Below are 24,832 nucleotides of genomic sequence, written 5' to 3' on the forward strand. Positions count from 1 at the left end.
TGGCGCCGGCCGCGATTGGCGGAGAGCATCGGCGAGGAGGGAGGGGATTGGCGAGGGCTCTCGGAGGGGGCAGAACCCGATTGGCTGACTCCCGGAGATCCAGCAGCGAAGGCTCATTGGCCGGAGCGGCACGGCCCTCTCTGCCGATTGGCTGCCGCTGCGCCAAGCAGTGGAAGGGCAGGGGGTTGGTGGGCACGCGGGAGATTCGAAGGCGCTGTGATTGGAGGAGAGCCGGGGGCATTCCGGGAGCCCCGCCCAGGCTCCCCGGCCCACGCCCCCGAGGGCGCCGCGGCCGCCGCAGGCAGCCTGGGCTGAGTCAGGGCCGGGAGCGGCAGGGCCCTGCTGCTTGCGCAAGGCCTGAGGCCCGGCGGCGGCTAGTCAGCGCCGGGGCGCGCGGCGGGGCCCTGCCCCGGGGCGGGCGGAGGGCTCCCGGGCCGGCCGCTGCCCCTCCGAGTCAGCCGGGCGAGTCCCGGCCGTGGCTGCTCCGCTCCCGCCTCACCTGTGCCCCAGGGAGCCCCAGGCGCCGCTGGCCCGGCCCCGCAGAGCCAGCCAGGCTCCCGAGCCCAGGGCCAGGCTCCGAGCCCTCTCCGACCCCCTCCTCTCCCAGCTGCCTCTCCGGAGCCTACGCAAACAGCGCTCCAAGCTGCAGGCGGCCCCAGACATCTGGTGCCGCCAGGACCTCCCTAGTGCAGAGTCCTCGTACGTCATCCCTCACCGTGCCCAGTTTCTGTTCCTCGTGCATAGTCGCTCCGTATCTCCACCTGACAGGTTCTTCAGAAGACAGCGAGGCAGAAGCTCCACCTTGGGCTGCCCGGGGTCCCCGCTCTGCCCTGGCTGCACTGTGGCCACTCCAGCGAGCCCAGAGGGACGCCTGTGCCCAGGCAGAGCTGCGCGCACAGAGGGCGAGAGCCACCAAGCTCCCCCTCGGAGGTGGCCAGGCAGCACTGGTAACAGAGGTGCCTGTAACAAATGGGATGAAGTCATCTGTTGACTTTGGCAGTGCAGAGCTTTAGGGAAGAGTTACAGAGTGAGGAGGTGGAGGAGCTGGCAGCCGTAGTGTTCATTGTGTCCTAGGTGATAACAGACCTGTGAACTATAAAAACCTCATTTCACTCCTCTTCCTTTCCCCATTGCCAGTCACCCTCTGCCAGCATGAGCCAGGTCTGTGACTCCTCTTTGCCCTGCCAGGAAAGCAATCCACAGCCCCTCTGACAGCTTGACTCCAGCAACACACCAAGGTGCAGCAGGGTGTCTGCCCTGGAGGACGTCTCCTGCCTCGAGACCAGCGTGTCCGGCTCCAGCAGCAGAAGGGTCCCATGCCGACACCAAGGAGCCCTCTTCATCCTCCTGCTTGCCACACGCTGGGCTTTGAGCACAGCTGCTTCTCCCCAGAGCCCCAAGCAGAGCAGTCCCTGCACCTTTGCACCTGTCCATGCAGAACAGCACAGCCCCTTCTCCTCTGTCACCCACCCACCCTTTTTGGCCATGGGTGCAAACACCCAGCAGGGCTATAGGAGGAATGAAGCTGGGCACCTGTGGGCGTCTGAAAAAGAGCTGCCTGGGGAGCTGCAGCCAACCAAGCATGATGCACACTAGCATCCAGAGTTTTGATTTGCCAGCTCTGTGGCTCATGGGTGTTCAGGCTGTCTCATAGACCTGCGTCTCTTCCTGCCCCCTTTCTGCAGTGCAGTGGGGTCCCAGCCTCCACTAGCTAGGAAGGCAAAGCTGTGAGGGCAGCAGGATGTCTGTGGGAGACCACGGCCAAGCAATAACACTAAACTGTGGTTTCTGACCAAAAGGGCTTTAAGAAAAATGGTGAGCAATCAGAGAAGGGATACAGAGTAGCTGCCAACCAAACAGGAAATGAGCTGGAAAAAAAATCACAGACCCTTTAAAGCAGGGTTATTCATTAAAAACAAAACAAAACAAAAAAACTTGCACTGAGTGTCCCTATGCTCTCCCACAGGCACCAGCCAGGGGAGAAGCACAGTCTGCTGTCCCTGGGAGGGAAGCCCAGGGCAAGGTGTGGAAGCAGCTGGCAGGAAGCCCCAGTGTCTTGTCAAGGGGGGCAAATCTGTCCTTGCCTTTCTGTGCACATGATGCCAGGATCTGTTCTGAGCCTGGAGATCTGGCAGCACTAAGAGGATCATTTGTGCTTCGCTCGAGGGAACTCCTTCCTCCCCTTGTCACGGCCTCCGAAGTAGCGGACCCTGTGGATTGCCTGCAGCTGCCGCTCGATGGTGGCCCTGATGTCCACCTCATCAGGGATGTGGACATAGCGGACGTTCCTGCCGGTTACAAAGAGCTCATCCAAGTGGGACACTGTGCCCTGCCTGTCTGTGAAGGTCACTTCGGCCAGGCGCACGTTCATGAATGCATCCACATTGGTGATGCGCCCAGTGGCGGTGCTCTCATCACGGAGGTCCACAGTGGTGACCTGGCCGTGCAGGCCCTGCAGGAGGATGACCAGGCTGTTCTCGGCAATAGTGCGCTCCTTGACAGAGTGGCTGACCTCCATTGCGTGGCTGTGGCAGAGGAACAGGAGATGCCGTGCTGCGCCCCGACCAGCACCTGCGCGCCCCACTGCCCACTCCCCCTGGCCAGGTCAGCCAGGCTCTGTGCCCCAGGGCACATGCAGTGGTGCTGTCACCAGTGAAATTCACTGCATCTCCCTTGCATGCTTTCACACTCCTCCCCTTGCACACTCGGTCTGCCTACTGCCCTCTCTCCTTGCACACTCACGTCCACACTCTTCCTCCCTTTGCACGCACATCCATACAACCCACTCCTGCTGCTCGCACTCTCGCTCTACAGGTGCCCCCTCGCACACTCACCTGCACGCTGCCCCTCTCCCGCCACTCGCGCACCCACGCTACGCGTGAACCCCCGTGCTCGTGGGCGAGCACACGGCCCGCCTCCCCATGCACGCTCGTGTGCATGCGCGCCCTACCCGACACACTCACCCGCCCGGCGCCCGCCCGGCCCGGCGGCAGGAAGGGGCGGCGCGGAGCGGCCGCGTGCGCAGTGCGGCCCGGAGCTGCCCGGCCCCCGCGCCGCCCGCCCCCCGGCCCCGGCCCGCGCACCGCCCCCCGCCCGGCTCCCACCGCCCCCGGCCCCGGCCCGCGCCGCTCCGGACTCTCGCTCGGTGCCAGGCTGGAACAGCGCGTTTAATGCTGCCGCGCGCGGTCAGAGCCCGTCCATGAGCGCCAGGAGGTCCTCGCCTTTGGCCGTGCCGGCCGGGCGCTGCTCCGCCACCTCCAGCTGCCCCAGGATGCGAGCCAGCTCCTGCCGCCGCCCCGGGTCCTGCGCGGAGAGAGAGCCTCAGCCTGCGCCCGGCCGCCCGCGGCGCGGCGTGCCGCAGCGCCTGCCGGCGCTCTGCGCGCTCTCCCGGGCTGGCCGCGCTCCCGCCTGGGCTCCCGACCCCGCCTGGGATTCCTCCCTGCAAAACTACCGCGGGACTGGAGCCTTACTCGGAGATGCCCAATTGCTTGTTAAAATTAAGGAGGTCTTTAAGTGTTTACAGGCATTAGGCTGTAACAACAAACAGGGCAGCAATCCCATGTGTGTTCTCTAGTCCATATAGTCCTAAAACTTACTCTAATAATAAAGTCTCAAACATTTGAAATATTACTAAGTAATAGAACTTGAAATATTTGAATTATAGTCTGTTAAGTTTGTAAATTTAGTATTTCCTGTACTTTTTATGGGCTTAACTGAATTTGAAAACAATACATTTATATATTTTTAAGTCACTACTACAGTAAAACTCATTTCTTAGCAAGAAAAGAACAAATAGATTCAAAGATCTGAAATACACTGTACATACCTGAGTGGCTTCTATGTTGATAACTTTGTAAGATAACTCCTCTGGTCTAGTCAATGCTGCATGCCTTGATTGAAAATATGAAAAAGAATGCTTAATTCCATAATTATGTACAAGTAAATGATGAAAACAGAATCAGATTCATGAGGCTCCTGTATACATGCAGTTTAAACAACTTCACTATTTTTACTAGGCAAATTTCAGTTTGCAGTTTTATCCGTCTTGGATTTCCTATGCTAGCTGTAAAACAGTGGGACACTTTCATTCAGTTTATTTGTGAATGAAAGTAGACAACGACATTCTGCAGAAATCAAATAATGAAATGTCTCATTACCCTTTTGCTCCCGGCTAGGAGGAGGCTAAGGTATTCAGGCCTGTTAGGCTTACCACCTCTGATCAACTGTTAAGGTATATATATTTCAGGAGATAAGTATGTATGTATCTGTGGGATGGGAGAGCTAAAGGGATGTAGGTTATTTTGGTTGTGTGACAGGGGCTGAGCACAGGTAGTCACAGACTGGTGATTCGCCAGTCCTACTTGAAGGGACAAGCCGTCTCAGGGACCAGCGCCTGCATCACAAGTGAAACAACAGTAATACAAATGGATCTCCTTACTGGTAGTCCCAATAAAAAGGTCAAGCTGGGGAAACTGCTCCTGTCTGTGTTCCTGAAGGGACTATCTGGACCAGAATAAGGAGATACTACAAAGACTGTTTATTCTGTTTCTAAGGCTGTTAAGGGTCAGCTTCAGTCTCCAGGACTGTCCACATGGCACTATGGACAAACCCCAAGCAAGCACAACTCGAACATACTCTTCCTCCTCATCTGTTGTGAACAAATTTAGTCGAAATCCTGTCTCACTGCCGCCAGGTTTATTGATTTCCAGGCCTCCTATTAGCCTGGCCAAAAAGTTCATTTCTTCTTTAGCAAGAGGATTAGGGGTTATATTCTCCTGTGGAAAAGAGTAATAGTAATGAGTTAATTGGCCAGATTAACAAGAAAATGAGGACTGCAATAGTTGTGCTCATTTTTCATATTATATAAATTTTTTTTCAAGGTGATGTAAATCTTGTTTTTCAAGATTTCTGTATTTTTAATGGTAGAAATATTGCAAGTAAGTCATAATTATCAGTTACACACTTAAAATAGTTGGTTGAGTTTATAGAACAAGGACCAAATACTTTTCCAGTTAAATCAAACAGCTGAAAAATCTGTAAAAGCAGTTTCCTGTTTTCTGAAGCAATTAAGATAGGAAACAAGATTTCAGCTTGCCATTACATAAGTCTCTATATAAGCCTCTCTAGGAAAATGTGCTGCTCTCCTAGCTCTAAAGGAATCTTGGAGAATTGCATGAAGCTCAGGAAGGACAACAAAACATTTTTTTCTGAAGTTATTCCATAAGGGTAGACCACAAAGATTGTTATAGCTTGCTTGAGAAAGGAGGTGAATAAAGAGGTAGATAGTACAACTATATAGTAAATGTTTTGGAGAAGATGGATATAGTTGTTTCATTTAGTGCCCCATGCATTAAGAGATGGAGTAAGCAGAATGTAAGATCTAACGAATGTGGTGAAACTAATTAAAGGAAGTACTCCCACCCCTGTGCGAGCAGACTGTGGTGTACACAGACACAAACTACAACTGAGGCCAAGAATTAAACAAGAGAAAGGAACAGAAGAACACTGACCTTTGCATGGGATGCCAAACTTTTGGATGATCCTGCCACGTGTGTCTCTACTGGCCGGCTAACACTGTACCTAATGAGGAAAACATACAAGAAAGAGCACCCCACTACCTGTATGTGATACCAGCATAGAATGGAGCAGCATAGAATCTGAATATAGTTCAGCAGTATTTTTCTGAAGACAAATAAACAACTAAAATAAGACGTTCCAATTCAGTTGTATGGAGTATTGATTCATTAAAATGTGGAAGCGACAAAACTATAAGAACGAACACTGCTGTCTCTTGCTCTACGAATGGAAAAAATTACATCATACAAACACAGGAAAGAAAAAGCATTCCTTGAATGCAGTTAAAATGAAATCATATTTCAGAGAATATGCAGTACCAGTTGAGAATACTCTTCACTCAGCTCTACTGCAGACATGAATTAAACTTCAGCTCCTTCTTTATTTACAGCTATTTATACACGCCTATTGCTAAGTATATTTTCTTTCAGGAGATCACTCTGTGAAGGAGTCAAGATGGCAATATTGAAAGAGGCAAAAATAACAATGCTGTACTTCTGGATAAGCATACAATCATCATCATTTACCTTCACATTTCTATGTAGGACAAAAACGACTTACATATTTGTTCCGAGTTTAAGGACTCTGTCTCCATAAAGATCAAAAGATCCTTCCCTTTGTGGAATAACATAATTTCCATCAGTGGTGAATTCAGTTCTTTTAACTTCATCTCCATTGTGATTAAACATCCTTAAAAACAAGTCATTATTGAAACATATTCAGTAGTAAATTTCAGTACTGAATAGCTTTGCTTGTTGTACAAGAAAGGGGAAAAAACTCTATTCTGTAAATTGGTGGGAGCCTATTTTAAAAAGTAACAGCTAATTTTCTAGAATAGAGGATGACAAAAAACATGCTTAATGTTTCATTGCTGAGAGACTTAGTCCCAAATCCTGTCCCATAAGTAATATTTAATAGTGATTCAGATATCCCTGCACCATGAGTGATAGTCTGAGCCTGAGTCTAAGTCCCATTAAGACATCTGGGACTGACCATTCCTTTGTGAGCAGTCATGCATGCAAGGCACTACAAACTTTATAAACAATGGTTCAAAATTTACCTGATGAGTCCTGGAACTTCTGTACCCCATGGAACAGGGCCTGATATTGGCAGCACAAAGCGGCCATTGGAGTTTTGTACTTTATCCTTCAGAAAGATGGAGACCTGTAAAAAATATTCCACCCACAAGAACATCAGTTAAATATCTTCTGATCCGAGTTTTCTGAAATCTGACCTTGCAGCTTTCCTGTCTAGACATGAAACTGGTTTCCTAGAGATTCTGATGTATATAAAGACTACAATACAGGCCAAAGCTTACAAAATTGTGGTCAGAAGGATGGGCATAATGATCTAACATAAAAAAGTGTAATTTTTATGCATTTGAATATGATTCATTCATTTAGAGAACATCCAGCTCCTTGACTTCAAGCCTCAGGTTCTCAGTTTCATATCAAGTTTCTATTAAAAAGAAAAACATGCTTATCATCAAGTAAATCCATACCAGTAAGTAATATTCTTTCAAATTTGTAAACACAAACTAATGAAAGACTGAATCAGAAATCAGTCTAAATAATCATCTTTGGAAAACAGGTGATTAGTTTTTTTTTCATAATATTTTAGAATTATTGAGTACTATTATAGTGGATATGCTCAATTTGTGAAATTTTGAAGGTGAGTATCACAAGCACAAGCATAACAAAGCCAAGCATAAGTAACAAAACCAAACTTATAACAAATATAACAAGATACCTTCATATTCTAGCCACAGAATAAAATTCCCTTCTGTTCTTACCAACTAGTTATATTGGGCTCCCTTACCCTTATATGCATGTCCTGAAAAAAAACAAGGAGTGTTTGCCTGATCAGTTGAAATTCACCAGCAGAGAGAGAGCTGTATATCTAAAAGAGAAAAAACATAATGTAAGGTTTTGCAACAGTATGCTTCATTGAAATGCTCATATTCTTTGCCCAAAGAATTACAGTAGTTACATTAGAAAACACTGTTAACTAGGAGGCTAATTTGTTTTCCTGAGCATCAAAACAGAGGAAGATTATTTGGATAGTTCTTTGAGGTTGGGACAAATTCCACACTTGATATGGCACCTACTGATGTGATATTTAGCCTGTAGAACTAGACTGAAAAAATTACTGAATACTAGTGGGTCCCCTAGTTTAACTAAAAATTCTTACTTCAATCAGCTGCCGGAATGTTTCGTCCACCTGGTTAAGAATGCTAGGGGCATCTCGTATGAATTCTTTGATAGCATCCAGATGATTGAAAGTGACTAGCAGGATGTCCTTGGGCCGAGGACAGAGCAGAACTTGGTATTTGAAAGCCATAGTCATAAGGTCGTACAGCTGCAAAGTAACACAGGTGAAGTTTTGGTTACACCACAACATAGATGGCAACATCACTTAGATTAATTACACATTGATATAGAAAAGGACTTAAGACACTCATGCTAGCACCTGGTCATAGTAAGAAGAATCATTTCAGCTTTCTTAATATAAAAATTCCAATAAATTCAAAGAACGCTTACTGAATCTCTTAAAGTTAAGCATTTAGATATTAAAGAAGAAATACGGAGTTTTTGAGTTGAGGTACTGAAATATCTGGTATCTTGGACTTCCCTGTAGTTTCCTAGGCTTAGAACCATTTTACAAAGAAAACAAATGGAAAAGTTTGTTATAAAATACCTCAACTATTACAGCAATATAAAGCCATGTACTAATTACTATAATCAAGAACTTGTGAACAGCAGCATTTAAGAAAGTGTAGTATATTATATTATAGTCAGGACTAGAAAGATAGTCTTTTTACCTTATCCATGCTTGCCTGATTCAGTCTCATGATTGAAGCGTGAGCTAGCCGGTCATACACTGTTCTCAGAGCTTTCTTGGAATAGAGTTCTTGTGGTTTAAACAGCTCTTCCATAAATTTTTTATTGAACATAGTTGTGATGATGTCATTCATAACTGTAAAGACAAAGAATCTATTTTTTTCTTTTTTTCTTCCTTCCTCCAGAATAAAGCAATCATCTATTTCCTTTCACACTGAGAACCTGGAACAATGACAGCTGTGAGGATCCACATGAAGTCTCACCTGTGCAAACCCTGCACAGGTAAGTCACACACACACACACATCACTCTAATTTCAACTTATTTCAGTCAGTCCGACACTGGTCTAAACCAGCAGCATGAGCTGTGCTGGCTTTCCCCAGAGGCAGGGCTGTTACTGGGATGTAGACAACAAACCCTATTTTCCAATGGGATTAAGACTGTTTGCCTTGTTTTTACAACAATGTCTAGTGCTCCCCCCCCTTTTTTTTTTTTTTTTTAAAAAAAAGAGTTTTGTTTACAGGCTACTCTAGTACGCATCTATAAAGAGCTTAAGTTCTGCTTCCGAAGATGACTATTCTGCATTAGCTCTAGATTTTTACAAACTATAGCTAGCTGACTTTCCCTCTTCTCTTTTCAACCCCTGACACTATTAGTCTATTTTTCCCTCCTCCTAAACAGAGGCCTCTTGAACTATTTAAGGCTTCTTGAAGTATTCGTGTTAAACAGATTAAGAATGACAAACATTTAAGGAAGCATTTCTATCACTAGAACCTGTGGAAGGCAACCCAGGGCTCTTACATAGTAATGTCTGAGGATACTAGAGTAGTTCAAAGGCTTACAACTCTACATAAACTTCCTTAATAGTACTTGATTTTATACATGTAAATTTAGACACAAATGCTTAGGTGGCTTACCCAATAATATGTGAAGATCAGTAGTACTGAATGAGGGCTAAGCTCTAGTTACTGAGCTTTAGTAAGATAGAAACATTTTGCAGTGATTCAAGCACATGTAGTTTCCTAGCTTTTGTGCTGGATTTGATATTTTCTCTATCAAATACCTGATACATCCTACAGAGTTATCATAAACAAACATTTCTCTATTGAAGAAATATTGTGCAAGAATTTACAATGCAGTTAACAGATTATTGTACAAGGATGAATCTTCCTAAGCAGATGACTGTTACTGAAGTTCATAATGCTAGCTAATTCTTGAGGATTACAAAAATCTCAGGGCAGTAATAAAAACAATGGTGAACATATGCTTAGTGGTAATCATTAGCCACGTGAAATAGTGTTATAATTACTTACTGATGGTTTTAGATACCTCATTTTTCACAACTGTAGTACTGAAGCTATAAGAACAGTCAAAAGACAGTTAATGAAGCAGGCACTTCATCTTTTCTTAGATGATTAACTCCCTAGAGGATATCGCTAGCTATGTTCTAGACACTGGGAACCCGAATACTGACAGTTTAGTTTTCCATAGGGTCACTACCTTCTGGAACAATTTTCCCTCTCCTTGCTTAAAGCTGATGTTTATTTACAGGTTCCCTCTTACATGTGTCATGTCACTGGTGCCATACATTTCAACTTTAGCGCATTGTAACATAACATGGCTAATTATTCCCTCTTGTAAGTATCCCAAACCATTCAACAAGGTCTCAATTCCGCTCAGTTTCTGAGCAGTATGGATACAAATACATCTAATTACAAATGGAAAAAAAATTGCTTCTCTTCAAATACACTGTTCATGAAACAATCTCTACTTGTTTTCAGTATGAGACACAAATCCTCACTTTGTTGCAGTATATTGAACATTAGTATATAAGTCAGCATGCTAACAGGAGTGGAGAAAACAAAGTGTAACATATTAGTATGTATCTCTTTTTAATGTAATCAATTACGACAAAAATATGAAATTTTGCCTTATACTGTGATCAAGAAAAATATTCTTTAGTTGTCTGATGATGATACAGTAAACAGCTCTTAAGAGTACAGGTAATCCCTAAGGAAATACTTAAACCATTCTAATGATGGACGATAACAAAGAAAGGAGTGTTAGCTCAGGGATAATGGCACACCAAGCAACATAGCATAAAAGCAATTTAGCAGAGAGGGATTTTATCAACTGGGATGAAGAGAGAGGATCCAAGTACATACAATATGATGCACAAAAGAGAAGCTAAGGACTTGCAGCGGTTTTTGCTGTGACATGTGTCACATCACTGATGATGTACACATTTCAACTTCTAACATACTGTAACATAACATGGCTCATATGCATGGCATGGGTCTGGATTATGCTCATGCTTCTCAGATTACATTCAAGGCAGCAAAGGGAATGTTAAAAGTCTGAAACAGTTACACATTCTACTTGCAATGGGTTTCTATGAGAAATAAAAGTCCAAGTTTATTCCTAATTGCTGACAGCCATAATTGCAACTGACCCCATCTGCAAAAAATAAACATGTACACATTCATAGTACATTCTCATGATTAAAATAACTAATTACTGCCTCATGTTTCAGATTTTCTCCTTATATTTTTCATACTTTCACCATGTATTAGCTTTATTTTTATGTTAAACATTTTCCCAATCATAACCCAATTTTACTTAAAAGGCAGCTGCTCAAAGAGACACTAAGTTCTACTCACGTTCACCTAGCAAAAATCCTGTGGTAATTTAAAGAGATTTACTCCCTCATGCAGCCACTTATCACATCTCTTTGCTAGAGGTTACCATTTCACAGTAGAAACTAGAAACAATTGCATACTCGCATCTTAGCTTCTCCACTGAAAAATATGATGCCTTAGCTCAAGCCCACCTACAACAATAATTTAAGGCAAGATACCATGCTGATGAGTGCAGCTGAACTGTGGGCACCTGCTCCTTTGTGATCACTCTGCTGCAAGGGTGGTGACCACTGGCAGAGAGATGGGTAAGCAGCTAGGACAGCAGTGTCTTAAAATTTCACTGGAGTGTACCTGTCAAAACTCTAAACAATTAGAAATACCCTTAGAGAAATGCAGCATACCTGATATTCCTGCATTTAAGCAAGACAACAACATAATTGCGTAAGGAGCATTGTGAATATGCTTGCATTCACTTGATGTTAGCAAAATGTTAATACCATTTACTACCAGAGTGGTCTTTCTAGCCAAGTTATGAATTATTTACATGTATTTTCTTGATTAAATTAACAAATAGGTTATTTTAGAAGCCACATGATTTAGAAGTGTTTTCTATTTTTCTGAAGATCAAAAGCTACTAAAAATGCATTTAACAAACAGATGAAGAATATTACCCATCTCTGATGCTATCATTAGAAGGCTGCAGAAGCAGCATAGAGTGTGTTTATATACAATGAGCCTCAGGTGTGTGCATGTACTTGCGTTTGTCTACTGCATGCAGCTAAAAGATTACAGTACCTCGTTTCCTGTCCACATCTGTCCATTCATCTACACGAAGCATATAAAACAAAAACATTGGTTCAAGAAGTAAGAACAATAGTTTCAAGGAGAATAAAAGAAATAAACTAAAAAAGAAAAATCAAACTAATGGGCATTGTTTTTCTTATCAGCATTCAGTACTTAGCAAGAAAGAACTGTTGTGTTATTTGACGTCTTTCAGTGAAAACACAAAAGATGAAATCCTGCTCTCCCCTTGGAAAAAAAAATCTTGTTGCTTCATTAGAGCTAATATTTTACCCGATAGATGCTTAGTATGTTCTGCATCTAGCTTGGGAAGTTTTCTGCACAATCACATTTACTGTTCACTTGTAAGTGAATAATACTTGAGTGAATAGTTTTAAGAACTGACACAATGTAGATGAAAGCACATCTTGGTAAAAATAAGAGCCAAATTTTTCAACAATGAAATACAGGTATGGATAAACTAGTACAGGTCTAATTCTCCTGCAGAGATATTCCAGAATATGTAAGTAGTTTAATTTAAGCTACAAACTTACAATTATATGAATAGCAGTACAGCAAGTAAACTGTCAGATTATTTTCTTAAGATGTAATGTGAACAACTAAAAATTGCACTGCTGTAATAAAACCTTTACTATCGTTTAGTTCTTTTTGTCATATTGGATAGATAACAAGAAAAAAAAATATAACAACCTCTTCAACCTCTCTTTTTATTAAAATATTAAAGCTTTCTGAGCTGCATTCCCCCTCACGTAACAGGGAGCAAAAAGTTTTTAAATGCAAAGCTGTTTGAACTTAAAAGTGCTAAACAGAGAGGTGGTTAGCTTTACGGCTGGACTTTTTGTGCATGCATCTGAATAAAAGGAATCTACTTTCAGGAAGGTTTTGACAAAATGCTAGACAGACAGAGATTTTTCACTAAAGCTGGAGTAGGGTCTCAGGAGCCATCTTTATTTTACTTGATCTTAATTGTGTGGTTTTTTTCCCCACAGGTCTTAAAACAAACAAGCAAACAAACAAAGTAAAAACAAAGAGAAGAAAAAGAAATCACTCTTGACTGCAAAGAAAAAAAAAAAAAAAAAAAAAAAAAGATAGTTTTCCTGAAACAGTTCAGGACCTGGATTGAGAAGATTAAGTTTTGAGTTACTTTGGTGCCAAAAGTACATTTCCAAAACAACAACCACTGAACCACATACAGAAATACTGAAGTTTACTTCAGTTTCTATTGTATTGATACACACTTCACAAGCTACTGCATTTTTTCAGCTAAAGGAATCTGTTCAAACTTTTTGAGTACATTTACTAATCTTTAGCTTATATGGCACAACGATGATTTTCTTGAAGAGGTGAATAAAGGTCACATTAGTAGCTTCAAGCAGTCATTATTGAAGGAACTTCATGAAAGGTGTTTAACTCAAAAGATTTTACTTCAAATTTACATCAAGAGAAACACATCATCAGCTACTGTGATTCAGGTGTTAAACTATAGTAAGGGAACTACTACAGTAAGGGAAGTGCTTGGCCAAGACACAGACACTATGAAGTTCCATTACCTTTGAAGTATCCTTCCAATAACAGTACAGCAAGTATATTCATATTTGTTCCTCTATCTCATGAGAGAATCACCACCAAAAAGTGACCACGTGCTCACAGTTTATTAACGAACAACATATCTCTCTGCAGCAGCATCGAAACCGGTTGTATTTCAGCAAAGCCCTGTAAGAGCTGGTCCTATGTAATGGTGCAAATGCACCTTCTGACAGAGAAATCAAGTAAACAGAGCTTGACTTTCTACTGTAAACTATCATTAGCAGTTACTCTAAATATCCGTCTTCGTGCTTTTGGGGAGCATCTCAAATTCGCTGTTTATTGCCCACTTTCCTTGGCTTGCTTCAGGTTAACCAGGAGCAGAGACGGCCTGAACCACAGCCACGAGAAGGCGGGCAACAGAGCGGTGGAAACGCGGCCGCGAAAGCGCGGCTCCGCGGGCGGAATTTCCGCGGTCCCCGCGCTGCCGGAGGGGGAGTCCTTCCCTCCCGCAGCCACACCACGCCCCGCCCCGCCGCCGCCGCCGCCTCCCCGGGCGCGGGTCTGCACAGACCGCCGCGGTGCTGAGGCAGGCGGCCGAGCAGCCCCCAGCCCGCCGGCCTCGCGGGAGAGCCTACGAGTGAAAACCAGCGCAGGGCTGCGGGAAACGCTTCTCCCTGCGCGGCCGGGCGCGGCGCGGCGCGGCCCGGCGGGGGACGAGGCGCCTGCGGCTCCCTCACGGCCGCCGCCCGGCCCGGCCCGGCCCGGCCCCGCCGCCGCCTCACCTTTGCGGGCCTTCTCGCCGGGGATGCTCTGGGCGCGCAGGCGCTGGTCCAGGATGTAGAGCATCTCCCCGCCCAGGTTGAGGAACAGCAGCGGCAGCGTCCGCGCCGACATGGCGCCGCGGCAGCGGCACCCCGCGTCCGCCGCCGCCGCCGCCGTTGCCCGGCAACCGGCCGCGCCGCGGGGCCAATCAGGAGCCGCCGTCTTGGCAGGGCGGGAGGGGCGGAGCCCCGCCCTTGCGCGCTCAAGCCCCGCCTCTGCGCGCTCAAGCCCCGCCTCTGCGCGCGCGCACGCGCAAAGCACGGGCACAGGCACGCGCGGCGCTTGCGCGCGCCCTGCGCGGGTGCGCACTGGCACGCGTGCGCGTGTAACCGCCCTGCGTGTGCAGGAGCAGAGCACACACTGTGCACGCACAGGCACGCGTGCGTAAGCACGCCGCTGCACACAGGTGCCCTGCCCTGCACACACACACCCCCCCCCAGTGCACGCACAAGCACACTGCACCTACCCACTCACACCCACACGCTGCACACGCACACTGCACACACACACACACCCCAGTGCACGCACAAGCACACTGCACCTACCCACTCACACCCACACGCTGCACACGCACACTGCACACACACACACACCCCAGTGCACGCATAAGCACACTGCACCTACCCACTCACACCCACACGCTGCACACGCACACTGCACACACACACACACACCCCAGTGCACGCACAGGCACACTGCACCTACCCACTCACACCCACACACTGCACACGCACACTGCACACACACACACACCCCAGTGCACGCACAAGCACACTGCACCTACCCACTCACACCCACACGCTGCACACACACACTGCACACACACACCCCCCGTGCATGCACAAGCACACTGCACCTACCCACTCACACCCACACGCTGCACACACACACTGCACACAGGTGCCCTGCACACACACCCCCCCCCAGTGCACGCACAAGCACACTGCACCTACCCACGCACACCCACACGCTGCACACGCACACAGGTGCCCTGCACACACACACACACCCCAGTGCACGCACAAGCACACTGCACGTACCCATGCACACCCACACGCTGCACACGCACACTGCACACAGGTGCCCTGCACACACACACACACACACACACACCCCAGTGCACGCACAGGCACACTGCACCTACCCACACACACCCACACGCTGCACACGCACACTGCACACAGGTGCCCTGCACACACACACACACACACACACACCCCAGTGCACGCACAGGCACACTGCACCTACCCACACACACCCACACGCTGCACACGCACACTGCACACAGGTGCCCTGCACACACACACACACACACCCCAGTGCACGCACAAGCACACTGCACATACCCACGCGCACCCCCACGCGCACGCACACGCAGAACGAACTGCTCAGGGCAGGCTCCGAGCAGCAGCCTCGCATGAAAGCTCTAAAACACATCACCCAGTGCGTGGTTTTGAGTACTCCCAGGTGGTGCACAAACACGGGGACAAAGGACGCAGTGCCTTTAGTCTGTTTATTTTTAAAGTGACTGGCTCTGCACATGCAGACAGAACAGGATCTTCTTGGCCTGCTGCTACACAGGGGTCCCCTCGCTTTGCTGCACCTGTTTCTCCTTTTCAGCTCTGGCTCTTGCTCTTTCTCGCCACTCCTGTCTCTGCTTTAGTCTCTCCGGTGCTTTCAGCTTCTGCGCCTCCTTAAAAACCTGCAAGAGAAGCACAAGAAGGTGAGAGAAGGGAAGAGAAAGCTGGGTGCTGATACCAGAAGGATCCTGCAGTGCTGCTGGCTGTTACAGTCCAGAGCAGGGACTTCCTGCAGCTGAGGCCAGAAAGCACCCAGTGTGTTTAAGTCACATCAGCTCCTTCCCATGCGCTTCCTTCTGGGACTCCCAACAGCCCCGGTTTTAAGGTACCAGCTCTCAGGTATTCTGTTCTACCTACCCGTCCTTTAGTTATAACTGCAGTGGATTGAAGTTTACTAGCTGTAAATTGAAGGCACTGTCTAGCTTTTTCATTCCACTTGGAGTTACACTAAAGGATACTGCACACACCAGTTACACCAATTTATGGAGAGTGAGAGAGAGCAGACACTGGCCATACCCACACCTCTGCTCCCAAGGCGCCATCAGATGTAACAGTCTCACATATTAGTTGCTCTAATGAGGTTTGAAGAAAGGCTGTTCTGAGTCAGTGCACAAATGTTTCTGAACAAACTAGTAGCACAACTTCAAGTTCTCAAGCAGAGCACATCCGCAGCACAAGCCTCACTGCCCACTACATAACTGTCTTTTGGGAGCTTTTTGTAGAGCTTATGTATTACTCTCCCTATATTATCCCTGTAGCTCCAAATTCAAGACAGCCTAAAAGAATTTTTATCTATGGACTGTTTCTAATTGTCTTAACTGTGCTCTTCTACCAAAGAGATTTGTTCCAGTCCAGCTCTATGTCTTTCTCCTTTTGATTGCTGCATACCTTGAGGCAGAAAGCCTTCTTAATGAGCCAGCGCTTGGTGATCCTTCTGGAGTAGGCAGGGGGCAAAGTATACTGGATATTCAACTGCTTGCAAGTGTTTTCAAAGACGTCATAGCGGACACGACGAAGATATGCAAGGAGTTTCTTCCGGCGATCCATATCCATCAGCATGCGACGACGGTTATTTTTATCCTGCAAAGGACTTAATGTTCACTAGATTGCAGATAGATTGTACTCTCCTTCCAATAAAATACTTAAAATTAACCAGATCATGGCTAAAAGGAAACAATCAGATTAAAGACAGCATCTTAGAACAATTGCAGATATTGTAAGCACTTTAGGTCATTACAAGATTTAATTTACTTTTCTTTGGAAATGCTTTTTTAATGTTTATGTTTTGCATTTGCACCTTCTGCCCCCAATGCCAAAGATTTCTTTCAACTAGTATACAGTTTCAAGTAGTGCATTTTTTCCCCTAAATCTCACTTTCACTTTCCCCTCTACTGGCAAAATCTGCAATAGCTAGAAAGAAAAGACTACAGGGAAGGCCCACTGGCTAAAAACTGTGCTTGTCCTGAAATGTATAGTTCCAAAAATAACATGGAAGCATTTTGTTAAGAATTTAATTATGAAATACGAAAATAAAATGTGACTTGGCTCCACCTAACAGTTTGGGGTTTTCTTTGGAAGGGAGCATGCATAACTTGAACCAATTCTTGTAAGAAGCAGGCTTGATCCAAGTAATTTCAAAAGGTCACTTTCTGCTGAAACATTTTGTACAGCTTCTGCCTTCTTAAAACTGAAATCTATTCTGGTTTACCCTTCACACTTTTATAAGTAACAAATAATTATGAACTTTTGCAAAAATAGTTCAATAATACCTTTCCTGCCTTTTTCAACTGTATTAAGAAACTTTAAGATATCTCGTTCATAAGCTTACAGGTTGTGATGTTTCACATTTGGGCTTTGAACCCAAGTAACTTTAGGTGGCAAACTAGTTATTATGATGTTAATAGAGTCCTGTTTGCTAAACACTTTCACAGGTGGAACACAGTGAGAATACAGCTGAAGCATTCACATTAATTACGTTGAAAGCTAAGCAATGACACCGTATCTGCAAAAAGAACTTATTTAGCTAAACTCCGTTCAAAAGTATTCGCCAAGCCATTTCCACCAAGCCAGTAACAAAAAGAGCATATTCAGTTGTGACTGAGCCAGCAACTTCTTAGCCTGACATGAGGAAAAAGTTATAGCTATTTTATAAACCAATTTAGTTTCCACCCTCCCCATACCCAGAGCTAAAATCCTTTTGCGCTGAACTCGGAAAACAACCAGCACAGCTGCTGTTTCAGACTTGCAGGCTCAGATTACCGATACCTTGGGATGCTTCTGAAGATGTTCCTCGTAAGTGCGAATCTTGGCAGTCAACATAGCAACTATAAAGGACAGACATAAGAAAACGCATGAAATCAGCAGCCTGCTAGTGTGAGACCATATCATCTGCATTCCATTTCAAATGATCCTTTAAGGATTGCTGCCCTTATGGGTGCCCAGTGCACCACAGCAAATATTACTGCACAGCTTTCTAAATAAATGCAAAACAAACCATGAAACATAAACTACAAGCTCAAGTGAGAACTATTACTGTAAAGCTGCTTAATTAGTGCTTAAATTTTTAACAACATATCATATGAATTTATCCCTAAAATGCCTTACTTAATTACCAGTGACTTTACATGCAGTTTTCTTCACTTCATTTAAGTTTTGGAGGAACAGACACAACTTACGAGTTTCTTTTTAACAGCAGCATCAAGTTATACTTAATTTTTTTGGTAATCTCATGTTTTGGAGAAAGGTGCTAGTGGCAGCTTGAGAAACTGAAGGCTTTTATTCATGAGAAAGGAGTGCATCTGGGTCAACGGTGATAAGGGCTTCACTCCTGCACTGTCCCTACTCTGTGCTTCAGCCAGACCTCTCTTACGGAAAAAGGATTTCAGTTTCCATGGCTAAACTTGATATTTCCATTTTTATTGAATGCAGTACAATGGTTCATGTCACATGAGCGCTTCAAGCAGAATAATGCACATGCTGCCTTTAGGGGGTGGATATAGAATAGGGATTTGGAAAGCAGCCTAGTAGACATTTTTAATAGATAAAATTGGAATGGAGTCAACTGTGCCACTAAATTTCTGGTGCTTCACATCACTTTCACCAGCCTGAGATGATCCCTGCCAAGCACATCTCTTTTACAGATGCAGTCATGCAGGAAAATGTTGTCCAGTTATGCAAAGCTTTAAATGTAAGGTTAGATATTTTATAGGGCTGAGGTATGTGAATACTTTCAAAAATTATAGAAAAATACTCTATCAGTGAACTGTGCTGCAGCAGCCTGGCTGCAGACTCTGCTACCATCCCGTATGATTTCAGGAAATAAGATTCATATATGGGCAGAAAATGGTTCTGTTTCCAAATCCAGAAAGTGATCTTTCAACAAAACTCCTGCCATGCACTTTTCTCTTCATGCTCCTGTTTCATTCAGATATAGATTGAACATTGCAGGTATAGAAGCCGTGGAAACAAAACGAGAAGGCATACATCACTGTGAAAGAATTGCAGTAGTACAGACTATTTTAGAGAAGCATTACCCTAATCATGTGAAGCAGAGCCATGAAAGATTCTCTTATGAGAAAACACTGATAAAAGAGGGGCTTTTACAATGTCACATTGGGCAATGCAGTGATATGCTATAAAATCTTACGTGACTTTTCTCTCCAACATATCTAGGAAAGTCCTTCATTTGTACTGATAAACAAACACATACTGAACTCCCCTGTGGTGGGCAGGCAGTAACCTGTGCTTTTCAGATTTCTTCAGGACTTCTCTAGCTACAGATGCTAACAATATGTGTTCAAACTGCTCCCTCTGCCATGCACTCTCTCTGCAACATTCCCAAATGAATGGGACCTGAATAGGTCCTCCAGTGCATACTGCCAGCTAGCTGCCTCCCAGGTGCTCTCCTGAAAGAGATCCTCCCAACTGATACCGGAAACTTCAAGTGATGGGGTGGGAATAGCTGAATAAAAGGACAGAGAAATTTCATCTGCCAACAACTTGCTTCTGCTTCTCTAACATACTTTGCACCTCAAAGGAGCCATTGTCGTTGGGAGACCTCCTGACCTTCTCCACTAGCTGCTGAGTCTTTATCTTCATCTTCTCCTTCTGTGGATAACAGAAAAGAGCTTGTCACTCCTCAGGTATGAGACACCCTAGTTCCCTCCCCAAGTGTCTAGATAAAGGCTTTGTAATTACTAGCTTTACTCAATGTCCATCACAAATATGCAAAAAATGCTGCAAAAAAAGAACTTACTGCATGTAGGTAACACTCATAGCAAAGTATATCAGGGAAGCAGCACAGAAAAGATCTCAGCAGAAGACAGAGTCACTCTTGTTTAAGTCAACAGTACAGCTGCATCCTTCTTCCCAAGACTACAAAAGAAGGGGGCTGAAGAGGCCCCGCCATTCTCGTGAAGAGAAGGCAAAGAAGCAAGGCTGATCTCACATAGCAGTAGCCTCTGTTTGTTGCACGTTTTCAGGTTTATGTGGTAAGCCACAAGAAGGGGCAAGATCTTTGTCCAGCATTTCTGACTTCGTACGTAGTTTCAGTGTACAAAAAAACAAAAAAACAAAAAAACAAAAAAAAACCTAACCAACCAACCAAAGTCGTTTGCAGAACATCTGCTGTCCAGTATACTATCTTCTGGAACATGGGCCAACAATCAGCAGTAATATATAATCGAGCTGCATTTTAAAAAAATCATAGGTGGAAATATGTTCTTCTTTTACTTTAATGTGTATTTACTATCATAAGGGATTTTACTTCATGATAAATTTCAAGAGTATGCAAAACTAAACACCATTCTGTATTTAATACTTTGCAGTCACTCAACAAAATTATTTTAAAAAGTAATTGAAGAGCATTTAACCATATAGGTAAATCTTACATGGCTGTGGTCACTAAACCTTATAGTTTTTTGTCAGGTAGAATGACACTAACCTGGTTTGCCATTTCCAGCGACAATAATCTTTTCACTACATCGTCAACACTGCAAGGAGGTTACAGATAAGTTTATAAGCAAGAAAAAAAGTGTATTTAACAACAGAAATAAAGTTAGGTTTTCAGAACAAATTAACTTCTCTCAAAGTTATTTAAGGAACTTCAATTTATTCTATAAATTTAGAGCAACTTCCTTACCCCCAAAACAGTCAGCCAAAAGCTATTTCTTGTGTTCCTAAGAAAAATCACATCTAAGTTTACAGAAATAGCAAACAGTTCTGCTGTTGTGGGAAGCACAGCAGGACTTATTTAAAACCACGGTGAAATCTTAGCAGCTCCAAAAACAGTATTATGTGCAAACTGGGTGCTGAAGATTAACCCTCATGTAAGCAGTCAAGGACAAAATGATTAATTTCAAGACTTGCACTTTCAAAGGTCTGTGAAAGTCTCATTTTTGCCACTTGGGGCTCTCCAAGCATCACACATAAGCAGTTCTGGAATCAAAGCCTAAAAACATAAAACCTCTGGGTCCAGATTTCAGAAGCAGCCACTCATTTTAAGTGTTTAACTATATATTCTCTAGTATCTGATTTCAAGACAGGCATAAATTATTTCCAAGGACTGGGATGTCCGTGGAAGAACTGGGCAATGAGCACTTCTGAGAAATAGGTTCAGTGTATCTTATGCTATGTGAACAAAAAATTAACACATCCCTAATCAGTGACTGCTTTTGCAAATTTGACATTCAGAACAATTTTCCATTTCTCTGCTAAACTGCATATCAGTGACCACAGAGTATTAAGTAAGTATTGAGCAGGCAACAGCTACTGCATATTGTGACAGTGTGAGTCTAAGATACAAAACTTGGAAGAGAATAGTCATTCCCTTTACCTACACCGTACCTATTTATTATTGTTACATTGGTGTAATCTTTCTTCAGCATTGTTGGAGGAAGGTCATCTAAATGACTGGGGAAGTCTACAAAGAAAAAATAAACATTTAAGGAACAGCAGTAGTAAGTCAGAGCTCCGACTCATGCTCGCAAACTAGATCAGAGGAAACAAACTGCAAAGAAAATAGACTGGATACTCCAAAGGATGAACTTAGAGGGCAGTTCCAAGATCAAGGTAAGATGAGAGAAATTCAGTTAATAAAATGGGGTCCAGCCTCTTGCCTTCAGCACTCTGGATTTACTACATGGTATATAGCCCAGTGAGATCAGAACTGCCGAAGACAGTTGCTAATTTGCAGCATATTCATGAACTGCTGAATTTTCTGAATAACTTTTGAGCTTGCATGAAATTATTTATAGAGTCATAGAACTGCAAAAAGGGACCTTGCAAAGTCTCCAGTCCAATCTCCCCTTTGAAGTGGGACTGTCACCATGTCTTTGTCTAGCCAAGTCTAGCCAGTTTCTTCAAACACCCTCTCTTCTTGCACAACTCTGATAGAGTCAAGAGTAAAACATTTTAAAATGGGGCCTCATAATCCAGACGTACCTTTCTTTTTTCTTCTTACAGGCCTGGCGTAACATCTGGCTCTCTGAATAAAGGGACTGGAAGCTTGACAGAAGGAAGAAAAGATTGATCAGACTTATGCATGTTTTTTTTTTTACCTATATACTGATTAAGTACCACCAGTTCTACAATAGAATTTAGATCCAGAGGTAGTCAGTAGTCAATCTAGTCTTTTGTCCCACATGCAGTGTGGAACAGTCACAGTATGGTTCTCATCCTGGTGTTGAAACAAATGGGTGAAGCTGTGCCACTTGAGTGTACTCTAAATCCAAATGATGGGAAGGACAGAGCTAGCAAGAAAACACTACAAATGCCCGACCTGCTGCTGAGCAGATAACGTGAGTGTTCCCCAGCTGAACTGTGTTCATTTAAAGGGTTTAAGCTGATGGTCTGAACTAATCTGACTAACTTCACGTGCAAGTTGGATGGGTTTCCAAGAGTTCCAGTGGCAGAGTAGAGAGGCAGTGAGACCTGGCAATAACCTTTGACCAGGACACCTTGACACAGACAAGAATATTCACCATCAGCCTGAACAGAGCTGTTCTTCAATCAGAGATAACTGTTCTAACTACCCTTCTAAGGCCCTAGCTGTTGGAGTCAATACCTGCTTCAGGTTACTGACCTCTGCCACAAACACATCTTCAAGTACAGACTGTTTGCAAGTCCATGTACCTGCCTACAAAAGGCATCTGCTGAGAAGTAAGCTAGCTAAGCTCTGGATTTGCGACACACGAGGTCTCTGCACAGTCTTCCTTCCCCTTCCAGCATGCACACAGTGACTGGTGAGCGTGGGGCAGCCCTCCCTGTGGCTCAGCACGCCATCTCACGCTTACTACGCGGTAACTGTATGCAGACAGAACTACAGAGCTCTAACTCACACCTTAGCCCAGCTCTCAGTAACTTCTCTGTGTGCATGCTGTATCTGAACTACTCTGGTCTCAGAGCTAGCTCAGCTGCTTTCATCTCCCTGCCATGCTCAGGGAAGGGCCGCGGGTGTCAGAAGCAGCGCACAGACGAGGGGTGCCAGCAGGCAATCTCCAGCACCAGAAGTGCCCCGTTGGCACTCGCTTTGTGCCTGGCTCCCCTGCCCGTGGCACGCTCGAGGCTCACACGCCCTCGCCCCGCACCCAGCCCTCGCCCTGCACCCAGCCCCTCTCCGAGGGGACAAGGCCTTGCTCCGTGGCTCAGGCTGCCACACGGTGACCTGCTGCCCCCAGCACGGGCATGCGGCCACCTCAGCGCCAACCGTTCCCGCATGAGGACCCACCCCCGCCCCAGAGATGCCTCTGTCTTTACCCAGGGTCACCCCAGCTCCCTGCCCCACTGCACGGCTCTCCCCACGCTCTGGGTCCCTCTAGACATCGCTGCCACTTGCGAGAGCGCTGCTGACCCCCTGTACCTTCAGGGACACCCCTGGGGGCTTCCCGACAACCAGGATCACCCCTGCCTTTGCCCCCAGGACTACGCCAGGCCCCCCCAACACCCTACTCTCCAGAATCACCCCAGCCCCCTGCCCCAGCCCGCAAAGCTCCCTGCCTTCAGGGTGGTCCCAGGGCCACCCCAGCCCCCAGGGCCACCCCAGGATCATCCCAGCCCCCGATCTTTCAGGGCCCCCACGGCCACCTCCGTCCCCTCTACCCCTCCCTCGGCTACTCCTACCCCCGAGACCGCCTCTGCCCCGGCCTCTGCCCCCCGGGCCACCCCTGAGCCTTGCTCCCCGCCCCGGCCCCTCCCTCCAGCCCCTTCTTGCCCCGGGGCCCTGTCGCCTCCTCCCAACGCCCTCCCTCGGGCGGCCCGAGCCCGCCTCACCCGTGCCGCCGCGGACGAGCTCCCAGGCCGCCGCGCCGCCGCCGGCCACGTCCCGGGCCGCCGCCAGGCAGCGGCCCAGCGCCGTCCGCAGCGCCAGCATGGCCCGCGCCTCACCGCCCCGCCGCCACGGGCGCCGCCATCTTGCCCCAGGCGCGGCCGGCCGAGCGCCGAGCGGGCGCCGCCAGGAGCCAGCGGCCGAGCGCATCGATGGGCGCGGGGCGGGGGCGGCGGCGCGGCCTGGCCTGGCCTGGCCTGGCCTGGCCTGGACCCGGCCCCGGCCCCGGCCCCCCCGCCGCGGGTGGAAGGAGGGCCCGGAGGCCCTGTGGTAGCGCCAGGCACGTTTATAGCGGGGAGGTGGCGGGAGTTCTGCGGAACGGCGCGTTTCGCGGTGGCTCCGCGCTGCAGCCGCTCCCCGAGCCGCGCTCGGGGCGAGGCCGCGGGGCCGCGGAGCTGCCGCCCGCCCGCGCCGCGCCGACGCGCTGCTCGCATGGGCGCCCCGCCGTGTGCCTCCATCGCCCGACTGGCCCCGGAGGCCAAAAGCAGGAAGGCCCAGGACGTCTGTCCCGTCCCATCCCGCTGGCCGTCGGATTGCGGCGCTGCGGGATGAGGCAGCGCCGTTCCCCTGAGGGAGGTCCAGGGAAATCTGGAGGTGTTCGGCTGCCTAAAGCCCATCGTAACTCCGTGACACGGCGACCTTGGGGCCGCCGCGGTGCTGCCCGGGGAGTTTGACAGTTGCAGCCCCACTCGTGTCCTGCTGCGGGCATTGCGCAGGAGGTGGATCT

At 46.5% G+C, this 24,832-nt stretch overlaps 3 protein-coding genes across 6 annotated transcripts; all 3 read right to left on the reverse strand.

Moving 5' to 3' along the window:
* Positions 1–1,785: 1,785 nt before the first annotated feature.
* LSM10 (LSM10, U7 small nuclear RNA associated) lies at positions 1,786–3,279 on the reverse strand. Of its 3 annotated transcripts, none has more exons than XM_062594288.1 (2): positions 3,222–3,279; positions 1,786–2,525 (listed from the first exon to the last, which is right to left on the reverse strand). In XM_062594288.1, the coding sequence occupies exon 2, from the start codon at positions 2,516–2,518 to the stop codon at positions 2,147–2,149; it is 372 nt and encodes a 123-aa protein (XP_062450272.1). In that variant the 5' UTR covers positions 2,519–2,525; positions 3,222–3,279; the 3' UTR covers positions 1,786–2,146. The 3 variants fall into 3 exon arrangements, with proteins under 3 accessions (XP_062450272.1, XP_062450270.1, XP_062450273.1); XM_062594286.1 differs by lacking the exon at positions 3,222–3,279 and adding an exon at positions 2,964–2,980; XM_062594289.1 differs by lacking the exon at positions 3,222–3,279 and adding an exon at positions 2,835–2,931.
* OSCP1 (organic solute carrier partner 1) lies at positions 3,149–14,319 on the reverse strand. 2 transcript variants are annotated; one of them, XM_062594284.1, is made up of 11 exons: positions 14,163–14,319; positions 11,848–11,877; positions 8,396–8,550; positions 7,765–7,932; positions 7,393–7,473; positions 6,635–6,738; positions 6,136–6,264; positions 5,511–5,580; positions 4,636–4,775; positions 3,827–3,890; positions 3,149–3,303 (listed from the first exon to the last, which is right to left on the reverse strand). In XM_062594284.1, the coding sequence occupies exons 1-11, from the start codon at positions 14,272–14,274 to the stop codon at positions 3,187–3,189; spliced, it is 1,170 nt and encodes a 389-aa protein (XP_062450268.1). In that variant the 5' UTR covers positions 14,275–14,319; the 3' UTR covers positions 3,149–3,186. The 2 variants fall into 2 exon arrangements, with proteins under 2 accessions (XP_062450268.1, XP_062450269.1); XM_062594285.1 differs by lacking the exon at positions 11,848–11,877.
* A 1,379-nt stretch (positions 14,320–15,698) lies between these two features.
* Positions 15,699–24,183, reverse strand: MRPS15 (mitochondrial ribosomal protein S15). The gene is made up of 8 exons (XM_062594128.1): positions 24,051–24,183; positions 22,224–22,286; positions 21,627–21,702; positions 20,725–20,773; positions 19,805–19,889; positions 18,048–18,106; positions 16,671–16,862; positions 15,699–15,904 (listed from the first exon to the last, which is right to left on the reverse strand). Exons 1-8 carry the CDS (start codon positions 24,148–24,150, stop codon positions 15,776–15,778), a joined length of 753 nt encoding a protein of 250 aa, XP_062450112.1. The 5' UTR covers positions 24,151–24,183; the 3' UTR covers positions 15,699–15,775.
* Between the last annotated feature and the right edge of the window lie 649 nt (positions 24,184–24,832).

This window comes from Rhea pennata, chromosome 23 (assembly GCF_028389875.1).
Source record: "Rhea pennata isolate bPtePen1 chromosome 23, bPtePen1.pri, whole genome shotgun sequence".
In the NCBI taxonomy this organism is placed as follows: Eukaryota; Metazoa; Chordata; class Aves; order Rheiformes; family Rheidae; genus Rhea; species Rhea pennata.

What these genes read in the sequence shown, in the direction of transcription:
- LSM10 (XM_062594288.1), bottom strand. Translation starts at nt 2,518, where the DNA reads ATGGAGGTCAGCCACTCTGTCAAGGAGCGCACTATTGCCGAGAACAGC.
- OSCP1 (XM_062594284.1), bottom strand. Translation starts at nt 14,274, where the DNA reads ATGTCGGCGCGGACGCTGCCGCTGCTGTTCCTCAACCTGGGCGGGGAG. An exon ending in AGATGTGGACAGGAAACGAG is followed by an intron (nt 8,551 to 11,847) that starts GTACTGTAATCT and finishes TTGTCTTTACAG; the next exon opens with TTATGAATGACATCATCACA. An exon ending in ACAACAGATGAGGAGGAAGA is followed by an intron (nt 3,891 to 4,635) that starts GTATGTTCGAGT and finishes TTTTCAATCAAG; the next exon opens with GCATGCAGCATTGACTAGAC.
- MRPS15 (XM_062594128.1), bottom strand. Translation starts at nt 24,150, where the DNA reads ATGCTGGCGCTGCGGACGGCGCTGGGCCGCTGCCTGGCGGCGGCCCGG. An exon ending in TGTAAGAAGAAAAAAGAAAG is followed by an intron (nt 21,703 to 22,223) that starts GTACGTCTGGAT and finishes TTTTCTTTGTAG; the next exon opens with ACTTCCCCAGTCATTTAGAT. An exon ending in AGAAGGCTTTCTGCCTCAAG is followed by an intron (nt 15,905 to 16,670) that starts GTATGCAGCAAT and finishes CTTCTCTTGCAG; the next exon opens with GTTTTTAAGGAGGCGCAGAA.